Source organism: Alnus glutinosa, chromosome 1, assembly GCF_958979055.1.
Source record: "Alnus glutinosa chromosome 1, dhAlnGlut1.1, whole genome shotgun sequence".
NCBI lineage: Eukaryota > Viridiplantae > Streptophyta > Magnoliopsida > Fagales > Betulaceae > Alnus > Alnus glutinosa.
In genome coordinates, this window is record NC_084886.1 from 36,099,791 (window position 1) to 36,111,958 (window position 12,168).

The window sequence follows — 12,168 nt, forward strand, 5'->3', positions numbered from 1 at the left end:
GGTCATTGACTCATTGCTGAGTTTTGTCTCAAGTTGCCACGAAGCCTTTTTAACATACATATATTAATAAATAGAAAATAATGTCTAAGTTAACAACAAATTTGCTAAATTTGGAGAAAAAAATATTTAGGTCTCCCAAGAACCGTAAGTTATTTTCTAAAGATAATTACATGCACATGAAAATATAATTTTCGTAATTTGCCTTTAATTTTGTTCGAAAATTAGGGATACCTTTTCGGTATCTTCCTGCTTTCAGCTAGCCTTTTTTTTTTTTTTTTTCGATGAATAAGTAGAACTATATTAACTCAAAGAAACAAGATGTACAAAACAAAGTCCACCAAACAATTGAAACAGACAACAAACAGAGCATTAAAGCTCAAAACAAACCAACAAACATCAAACTAGCATAGCAGTATCCATATTCCAGCTATGACATAGGCTAATGTTAACCTTGGCCTTCTTAAATTTTCCTTTTCCTGCAGCTCAAGATCTAACTTCCCAGAATATGTACTTTAAGATTTGTTCCTATGAACGAGGATGGCCAGCATGCTTCACTTCATTACAAGCTCTTCACAGACCATACACTGTAGAGCTTAACACCAATCGACAGACCACTCCAAACTTTGATTTAGTACTCTAATTTTTACATCCTTCCTCCATAACATCCTGCTAAGCAAAACAAGGCTGCGAAACACAACAACGAAGCATACACTCCCTCCAAATCCGAGTACTAAAACTACACTGGAAAAACAAATGATCAAGACTTTCTGTACCCATTCTGCAGAAAACACAACTTTTATCACCCGCAAGACCCCATGACAAAAGGCGATCACCTGTGGTCAAACAATTTTGAACAGTAGCCAAAGCAAAAAAGCCTGTTTCAGAATAGCCTGAGGAAACCAAACAAGAGACCACCATGGGACTAAACTCTTCTTTTGCTGTAGGTAGTCCCAAGTGTCAAAACTGACATAAGAACCATTCTTAGAAATGATCCATATAGGCCTATCAGCAACTTCAAACTTCACGTAAGGGAGACGACTCTGAATATCAACAAGGGCCTCAGAACGGGTCGGTCTCCAACACCACATGCCATTCTTCAAAACCGAATCTAGCTTAGCATTTAAACAACTTTGGGAATCATAGACAATTTTGAACCCATATTTATCAAACAAAATTCCATAGGGGTGCCAATTATTCAACCACATATGAATTACCTTCCCATCTCCCACTGCATATTTAAGACAATTTTTGGCAAGCCCACGCAATTTCAGAAGCTTTCTCCAATTCCATGAGCAACTTTGGGGGATGTTTACACTCTAAAAACTCCGCCCCTTCAGTAAATACTCCTTAATCCAGGCCACCCAAAGAGATCCAGAACGAGCAAACAAGTTTCAGATATGTCTCAACATAGAAGAAGTGTTCTAAACAACCAGATTTTTCTCAAACCTAAACCTCATTCTTTCTTTGGGAAACAAACTTCATTCCAAGCTACTTTTGCCTTAGCAAAATTTTCATCTTTATCATTCCAAAGAAACCTGCTAAACTTCTGATTTATATCCTTCAAAATCTTCTTAGGTAGGATAAAAATACCCATCCAATAAATATGAAGACTATATAAAATAGAGGACAAGAGCTGCAACCTTCCTGCAAAGGAAAGGTTCTTAGAAGTCCAGGAATCCAACCGACCAAACTGGATGGATGGGATCCCTTCTTACAATCAGTAGCAGATAATTTGGAAGAAATTAAAGGAACTCCCAGATAACGAACTGGATGGGATCCCTTCTTCATCTGCAGATCCTCTAGCAAGAGGGCCTTCATCCTATCCGAGACACCTGAACAAACAAATGAGCTTTTAGATGGGTTAGATTTTAAGCTAGAGAGCTGTTCAAAATCCTTCAAAACTTGCTTGATAATAGAAGTTAACACCAGATTAGCTTCCGAGAAAATCAATAGATCATTTTACAAAGCACAAGTGGGTCAAATTCAACTTAGAACACCGAGGGTGAAACTTGAAATCAAATCTTGCTCGAGTGCCATTCTCCATGAGTCTAGAGAAAATTTCCATAGCTGACACAAATAAGTAAGGGGAGAGAGGATCCCCTTGCCTCAACCCCCTAGCCCCTTTAAAGTACCCCACCAAAGTTCCATTTAAAGAGATGGAAAAACGGGGAGAAAATATACAAACCTTAATTCAATTTGTTACATTAGCAGGAAAGCCTAAACAAGTAAGACAATGGATAAGGAATTGCCAATCCATCGAATCAAATGCCTTCATCAAATCTATCTTCATTGTGCACCTAGGGTTCCCTTCCTTTCGATGATAATTCTTGACAAGCTCTTGAGCCAAAAGAATGTTCTCCGAAATACACCTTCCTGGAATAAAAGTAGACTGGTTTCTGCTAATTATAGAATCAAGAAAGGGTAGCAGTCTATTGGAGATAATCTTAGTAATACACTTGTACAGAACATTGCAACAAGCAATAGGTCTATAATCCCCCATGACAGAAGAATTCGGTTTCTTAGGGACCAAAGACAGAATAATGGCATTTAGCTCCTTCAACAGCAAACCAGTTTCAAAAAAGTTCTTAATGGCTTTAATAACATCATCCCCAACAATGGACCAAGAGGCTTTAAAGAAATTAGCTGTGAAGCCATCTGGACCGAGGGCCTTGTTGGACTTCATACCAAACATTGTGTCACGATCTCTTCAGCAGTAACCTCTCTCTCCAACAACAAAGCAACATCAGGGGAAATAACAGGAGATATCAACTGCCTAAGACGAGCAGCTGACTCCACTGTGAAATGACTATGCTTAGTACCCAACAAATTCACATAAAACTCCTCAAACCACTACTTTCATTTGATCAACATCTTCCACTCTACGCCCCTGTTCATCACATAGGAAGGTGATAGTATTCCTAGCATATTGCCCTATAATAACCCTATGGAAAAAGGAATTGTTTTGATCCCCCAATTGAAGCCACTGATTCCGAGCCTTCTGTTTTAAGAAAGCCTCCTCTGCTCGAGAAATGGGGACATAGGCATAAAGACATTCCCTCTCTTTCTGCAAACAGTTAGCCCTACCATAACTCTCTAAAACAGCCCTTTGAGCAATGTCAAGACATTCTCTAGCCTACAACACCTGGCTCCGAAGATCACCATAGCAATTAGAGGTTTTTGATTTCAGCACAGCCTTGAAAATGAGTTTCTTACACAACCTATACATAGGAACCCCGTGAACTTCTTGACTCCAACAAGAGGAGAGCCAATCCATGAAATTATTATTCTCGAACCAAAAATTATAAAACTTGAATGGTTTTGGCCCAAGCCTCACCATAGACCCCACTGAAATAATGGCAGGAGAATGGTTAGAAACTCCTCTAGGAGGGAAGTCAACAAGAGTTCTCCCAAACTGACAAAGCCACTCTTCATTGACCATCACACGATCAAGTTTTCTTGCCACCAAACCAAAACCCTCGCTCTTGTTATTCCAAGTAAAGAAACAGTCACTGAAATTTAAGTTAGTGACCTCCAAATTTCAGCTAGCCTTTCCTTCTTAAAATTCTTCAAAGGTTTGGCCTAAAATAATTGCCATATTTTCCTATTCAAAAATAATATATTAAATTATAAAAAATAATTTATGACAAAGCGGAGGATTTCTTGGAAGTTGGAATAGGTTTTCGCTATTCGGACTTGAGGCGCATAGGCTATTATGATCCGTAATGCGTTTACACTTCGTTTCTTGACGCGTTAAGGAAAAAAAAAAAAAAAAACTTGGCAGGCTTTTTAAAACGGAGAGTTTGCATGTAACATAAAAACAAGCGTTTTATACAGCTAACAATAAAAATGAAACAGAGCATTTTGAAGATATTTTAAAAGGTCGTCTTCTACCTTTCATCTAACCTAAAAGCCTGAAACTAATTTGAAAAAAAATAAATCAAGATGTTGCTGCCTGAAATCTGAATCGTTTGCCCCTCATGTCTGATGACTTCTTAGTGGGTGAGGGCAATTTGCCTCTATGAGTGGTTGAGGGTAGGCAAACAAAGCATCTAGACAGTTTTTTTTATTGAAAGTAGGAGAAAATTTTGGGAGGTGAGAGGGGGGTGGGCATATGACCCCTCTCGACCCCCCTTCCCTCCGCCCCTGGTTACAGCTGTAACCCACGATGAAAAGTAAACGATTGTGGTTGAAAACAAAACATTATATAATTAATAAAGCGTAGAAAAAATTTAAAATCAACAATATATAATTAATAAATACATACTTTTAATAAAAAAATTTGAAGACTCAAGAAAACGCACAGTTTCATTCTTGGAAAATTGCTTACAAAATGCACCGTTTCAACTTTAACAAAAAAAAAATTGTTTATATAATTAGACACTTAGTAATAAATTAAAGTGAGGCATGTTATTTGCACACATATTGTACACATAATGCCTTTTGGGTGTTTTTTTATTTTTATTTTTTTTTAAAAAAAAAAACCGAAAAGGCATTGTGTGTATAATATGTGTGCAAATAACATAAGAGTTAGTGACATCATGCTGCATGCAACTAGGAGAAAAAATAAATCTTAGTTTATTATGTGGATTTGGTCAATCTCATTCACATATTTGTATTTTTTAAGATCTTTTATAATTATAAGATTCAAATGCTTACATGTGGATTTGGTTAATACTTACATACTTAATATAGATATAATGATCGTATCATATGATCTAAGCATTATCATATGATCTCGAACAAAAAAATATTATCATTTGATTTTTGGCACTAAAAGAAATGAAACAATAGTCAATATAAATACTAACTAGCATATATCAAGTTAAAACATTAACAATGATAATTATTATATTATCATATAGCCCTATATATAATGATAATAATTATTCTTCAAAAAAAAATAAAGATAAGAATATTTTTTTCTTTTTAAAGTCTATTGATAATACTAATTAGATCATATCTAACAATAATATAATACAATGTTAGATCATATTATCTAAATTCTAATGATAATACTTAACTTGTGATTATAATTAACATATTGGTGATTTCAATCCTAATAATTTAATTTGGGATTATATGAATCACATTGTCATTATATATGAATAATATGATTTAATTTCAGAAGTGTCATTATATCATATGATTAATGTGAATTCATACTTATATATGTAATCTATATACATAGTCATTGTATCTAAATATTACTAATAATGATTAAATATTTAAAATATTAAATCATACTTAATCAGTGTATGAGTGTATCTAAGTATCTAAATATTTAACCAATATATTAGCATGAATTTGTATACTTATATGGCATTATGTAGCTATAATTTATACTTATAACTAAATTTATAATTATATATGTATATATATATTTATGATTATGAATCATATCATACGCTTGATTTATGAGATTATCTATGAATCTATGATAAGTATGATCATTATGAATAAATCATAATTATCATAATTCATAACTATCTACTAATAATATTAATATCATATAATTATACGATCTAAGTATTATCATATGATAACATATTAATATGATCTAACAATCCGTATGATCTTAGATTTTGGATCACATGATGTAATGATTACTAAATATTTAATAATAATATTTATAACATATAATAAAGTGATTACATGTCATATGACACAATGTTATATTATTAGAGTAATGATTCACCACCACCCAAAAATACTACTTTTCATCACCTTTTAATGTGGCAAGGTGGTCCCCACTTCAAAAAAAAAAAAAAAAAAAAAAATTCAAAAGGTAGTGGGGGATCACCTTGCCACATAGACAATGTGGTGAAAATTGTTATCTTTGGGTGGTGGTGAATCATTATTCATATTATTATATGATCACATAGTCCTATTATATTATATGAATAATATGATTAAGTATCTGAATTGTCATTATATCATATGACTAATAATTAAGTATTAATATTTCACTTTTACTATTTTATATGCATATAACCAACAAATGATAACCAATTAATATATACTGACTAATAACCATTGTTATTTGTACTTAATTTATGCTTACATATAGTATATTGTTTATGAATATACTATATTAGAAAAATAGTTATATATTAAAAAATTAATATATAATTTATTTTTATTTTATGGGAAAAGTATACATAACCTCCTCAAATTACTGTCTCATTGTCAATGCCCCTCCTAAATTACTAATAATGTCAACCCCCCTCTAAGCTACTGAAAAATGTTAATATCCCCCATAATGACAAAAATACCCTTCATAAAATTATTAAAATAAAAAAAAAAACTAAAAAAAATATTTAAAAAATCCAAAATAACAAAAAGTTATACAAAAACAAAAACAAAAAAAAAAAAACAAAAAAGTTAATAATAGTTTTTTTTTTTTGGTTTTTTTTTTTTCAATATTTTTTGTTTTTAATTTTGCTTTTTTTTTTTCGTTCTTTTTGGTTTCTTTTTTTCTTTTTTTAATTTTTCTTTTTTCCTTAATTTTTGTAATTTGTTTTTAAATTTTTTTTTTTAAAAAAAGTTATTTTTATTTTTTATTTTTAGTTTTTAGCTTTAGTTATTTTTTATTTTTGAATTTATAAAAACATTTTTGTCTTATTGAAAAAAATTTATGGTCATTTTTGTCATTTTGTTGGTCTTAGGGGGGGTATTGACATATTTTGGTAGTTTGGGGGGGGGGGGGGCATTGACATATTTTGGTAGTTTGAGGGGTGACATTGACAAATTGGCAGTTCGGAGAGAGGGAGAGATATTGACAATTAAATGGTAATTTGAGAGGATATGTGTATTCTTCTCTTTATTATATATATACCAGTCGAGCCTTAATAAATGAGTCAATCCTTGTACGAGTGGATTCATGAGGCATTAATCGAGTCGAGCCGAGTTTATATGAATTTCTATCGTTTAATAATCGAACTTAATTTCGTATTCAAGAGTAACTCATTTAATAATTGAATCGAACACAAGTCAAGTTTATTCGCCCCGATCTCGAGTAAGTTTATGAGTAGCTCAACTCATTTACACCCCTAATTGAGAGTTTGTTGATAAACTAAGTAGGATTTGAACTCTTCTGGCTTTGATCACTACAGAAATTTATTTTTACTTTTCTTTGGGGGGTAACATAAGATTTCATTAATAAAAGCAAAGATTGCAAACCCAAAAACCGTGTAGCAGAGAAGGAGAAGGAATCAAAAATCAAAAACCGGTTTTATCCCTATTACACTTAAAAGGGTGATTAGAGATTTTGATTGTAGTTAAAGATTTTGATTTCTGCCTTCTTGAAAGGATCACTACAAAACAAATGCATCCATCCACATAAATTCATCCTGCTCGTAGTAAATAGTAGAAGAAAAAGCAGAGATTATGCATTCTAGTTGGAAGGCTAATTTTGTGTCCAGAAACAACATAGAACAATGACTTTGTTGAATCTTCACGGAAACTAATTGATTCATGGAACTCACAAGTGTTAGCATTCTTATGGTATACTTTTTCATTAAATTTTGCGAAAAGAAGCCCACACATTTGTAATAATTAAGATACAAATTGGAGTACAAACAGAGAACAAAGATAAACCACTCAATTTGCTGAAGTTGGCTTAACCTTCTCTCTAAGGAATTGCAGTACATGTTCGCGTTTCCAGTTGTCGATCCTGTGACAAGGGAAAAACATTTTCAATAACAGAAGTTTGTACAACTTATTTTCTTCCCTTGAATGATGCAAATGAAAGATCAAAGACAATAATAATTAAACCTAACATCATAGCTGTTGCTCCCTTGGAAAACCCAAAGCCATACCCCTGAATTTCCGGGGTCAAAATTAAATTACGTGACTCTCAAACTAAAAATGCCACTAAATGGCAGGTATCTAACTTCTAAGGTATCAATAATCTTGAATCAAGGCAAGACCTAAGCTATTTCAATCCCTCATTTTACCCTATCATCTCATACCTGCACGTATTGACATGACATGACATGGGTAATAGTAAAGGTCACTAGGAACGCTGAAATGGTGGAAATTTCGGACAACAAATGTTTCTCTGAAACTTGGACACACGTCAAACGTAAATTATCAGCCAATTAACATAGGGGCAGTCTATGGTGCATGACAAACAGGGGATAAATGAAAGGGGAAGGGGCCTGTCCAAGCAGGAAGATGTTATACATCTGCCAGTTTAAGAATTTTCAGCATTATCATCAATCAGGTCAAGCAAATCTCTCCACTCAAATTTCTATTCATCCAGTAGAGATACTGGGGCTTAACAGTTAGTGACAAAAAGAAGCTAACCTTATAGTTTCCTTGTGTTGGCCAGCATCATCAAGCATCATCAGCTTTGGTGGAGAATTGAAGACATATTGAACTTTAACTGAAGGGAATCGATCCTTCTCTTATTCAATGAAGCCCACAATTTCAGGATAGAAAACAAGTTTCCTCATGCAGACCTCCAGTACAGCACCGGAATAGGTAATCTGCAGCTCCAGAGTCAAAACAACATATTTTTCCTTCCCTTGGGACTAAATGGATGGAAATACAAAGCCAAGAAGATTTAAGGCCCCAGATGGAACATGATGCATGTAAAGACATGGTGAATTGGAACATGATGCATGTACAGACTGTGAATTGGAATTTGATGCATGTAAAGTCAAGAAGATTACAGAGAGGTTGCGAGTTGGATAACTGGCATGGACACTTCTACCAAGGAGCGATGTCCATGTTGGACGGAGACATTTCTAATACACTCCCTCATTTTGAATCCAATACACCCAATACATGCCCACAGGTTTTAACTAATTAAAATGCAGAATACTTGGCCAACATGGATTACATATGTAACAGGAGGCTGAGAGATATCTATGTCCCTGTCAGAGAGACTTAGGACGTAGTTGATATCAACGTCATAACATATAACTTCTAATAATTTATTAATGCACGTGTTCTACTTTTTCTTTTCCTGTTTCCCCGTTCTTACATCTTAAAAATGCCATATTTTTCCTTATCTGAATTAAATCTTGATAGGTTATTTAGAAAGTACGTATATTGTAATTTATTATATATAACTTAAATTTTCAAACATATTTGGACTTCTACTAAAAGCAACATTACATATGTTGTGTATGTCTGTCTACAGTATTGCCATGTGCCTCTTGGGTCTAATTTCAGCTCTTTTAGGATTTGCCATGTTGGCATCTTGGTGTTGTTTTATGTTCCCCGTGTAGTAGACTTGCAGCGAGTTGGTCAATCTAATGAAAAACACAGCCTAATAGCACCACTCAGTACCCACAATGACCTCATGGGGCCATTTCATACCATCTTAAACTAAAAACCTATATTTGGCCATGATGCCCATTCCTAAAATGGCCTAAATGCCCTTAACTTTTTTGATGAATAATAATAATTTCATTGAAAGAAAATGGCAAAGCCCTCGTACATGAAGGTATACAAGAGAGCCAAAAACTCTAAAGGCTACTACAATCTAAAAAACAAATCAAATCTACCATATTGCCTAAGTCAAAATTAGGAACATTTACAATAACCCAATCCAAAAGAGATCTTAGAAGGGAGGATTTCTGAAAAAGCACATTGGACTCGCTATCCTCAAAGAGACGCCGATTCTTTTCTCTCAAAATGCTCAACATTAACAGACCATGAATAACTTTTTAGATTGCCTCTTTGGGGTGTCCCTGCCCTAGAAATTTGAACTTCTTCTAAGTCAAAGTTTCTCTGGGTTGTAGAAAATTCTCTCAAAAAAACAGTTTCCTTTTCTTTTATGTAAGATAGGTATGAAAATGGACTAGGCAATTCTTTTGAAGCCAAGAGAGGTGGAAACCAGCTATAACTACCTACACACGTGGGGAATAATAGTCCTGTCATCTGCATGTAATGAGAAAACAGTACCATGTGAGTTTTGACTCTTGGACTGCAGTAATGAGAGGCCTATAAGACCAAGCTTCATCCTAGCCAAGACAGTCGTGTCACACAAACAACTTCTCTTTTGTCTATGAAGAAATTTAAAGGGCCAGACATTTGAATTGCCAATTGTAGAAAAGAAAAAGAACAATGGAGTCCATGGGACATTTGGAAGCTATTGGTGTAAAGATGAACATGCTTGTGACAATTGAAGTCTGTGGCAAAGAGTTTATCAGGATGTACAAAAAGGTTCAGTACGGGTCCATTCAAGTAAATAAGTTTGTGACAGGAAGAATATATATATATATATATATATATATATAAACCCCATTTTTTGATGAGGACAACTATTTCCAGGCCTTTTTTTTTAGCAAACTTTTAAATCTTCCATTCCAATTTGCAAGTGGCAAGGATCTTTAACAGAAAAACTTAAATTGAAGAGCAATATGCAATTAGAAAAAATAAAGAGTGAACGAGCAAAAAATTTAAGCCGTAGTGAGTGTTACCTCCTACCTGACAGATTAACCTGTGAATCCTCATCCATATTCTTTGTCTTCCGGACAGATTTATAATTAGCAAAAATTATAGAAAGTGAATCTAAAAAAACATTAAATTCAAAACATAGCTTTTAGCTTCTAGAAATTTATTATATGTATAAATATTATCCATACCTTGCTCATTGAATCATCCGAATCCTCAGTGCAACACTTCAAACAATCTGATACCAAATCTGCAAACAAAACATGGACTTTTAGCCTACCTATACCAATGCTGAAAGTAACACATAAAAATCTTACGCATGCAGAACTCCATAAGCAAACTTGAGTCGAAATAGAAGTAAAAATGCTGAGGAACGAGCTAATCGATATATCAATAAAAGTCAGTAGTTCCTAATACAAGGCATTAGCATCCCATCAACTATTATCCAGTCAACGTATATGTTCATTCCAACAACCCCCCTGCACATAGACCGTAGAATTGCTAGTTCTAGTTGTAATAATTTTTATTACAATGCTTTCAGTATGCTTAAGGGAGAAGACATGTCTCTAGACTTTGATCAAATTCAAAATTTCCACTAGAAATGTAAATCTTATTGTTGAGCATACACATGTGGTGAAAAAAAAAATTAAGCCCCATATTGGAAACATGTCATAACTATTAGCTATTAATATAACACCATTAGACTTAAACCCATTGGCTTACGCTTAGAGATCTTTGTATTATATCTATATGACTCCATAGGTATTTCTTACTATGAAATCCTTCCAAATCTTCAACTTAAATCCAACAAACCCAACGCACAGGTCATGATTATTAGCCAACACTCACACCGTAATGCCTGGAAAACGAATGACACAAACACATAATAAATAAATCAATCAATCAACTCAAATCATTTGCTCCCGAAATTTGTAATTCTAAAGATCAGACAAAACACTTAAACACCATAGTATTCAAGACCCACCAATAATCTGGGAACAAAAATCAGTTTTTGAATTGTGTGGTACCAAAAGGATTAATAAAGAATACCTGGGTCCTTGATATACTCAGCCAAAGTATTGCAATCAGAGCAAAGAGCAAGCCCCGTAAAACCCAGATCCTCGCACTCCCTCGAGCTCAGTTGCTCTTTTGTGGTACCCAAAGGTACTGCAGCAAATAGCAGAGCTAAAGAACAAATATAGATCCACGAGCTCATCTCCCTCTCCCTGTTGAAAACTCTCTCTGTCTCTGTCTCTTTTCCAGTCCCAAGTATCCAGCAGACGACCTATTAATCAGTCAAAGACGGTGCCCTTTCCGAAGCGGAGAACCTATAAATGGCGAAACGAGCCTGCGTTTTATCACGTGTACGGTGTCGTTGAGCTTGATACGGTGTACGGTGTTGTTTAATGACGTGGCCATGGCCCCGTGTCTTCCTCTACTCTTTCTTTTTTAAAAGAAAAAAAAAAAAAGCAATATGAGAACCCTTTTTTTTTTTTTTTTTTTTTTTGACATGTTCACACAAAAGGAGGAAGGGGGATTCGAACTAGTGACCTCTGCTTCATGAGGTGTGGTCTCCCGCCAATTGAGCTACCCTTAGGGACATGATAACTGTTTACTAGAAAACAAAAACTGAGTTTCCTAACAACATGTCCAAACAAAATTACAATATTGCTTGAAATAAGTACAATTAAGAAGGAAATGGGCCAAAAAATGGTTTGGTCTAGTGTATCCTGGGCTAAAAGCCAAGAAATGCAGCTCATG

General features: G+C 34.1%; 1 protein-coding gene across 1 annotated transcript; it reads right to left on the reverse strand.

Annotated features, from left to right (window-relative positions):
• Positions 1-7,441: 7,441 nt before the first annotated feature.
• On the reverse strand, positions 7,442-11,735 carry LOC133879567 (uncharacterized). Its single transcript, XM_062318184.1, is given in 4 exon segments — positions 7,442-7,672; positions 8,308-8,489; positions 10,599-10,657; positions 11,458-11,735. Coding segments are annotated over 4 exon segments (480 nt in total). The 5' UTR covers positions 11,624-11,735; the 3' UTR covers positions 7,442-7,599.
• Positions 11,736-12,168: the final 433 nt, after the last annotated feature.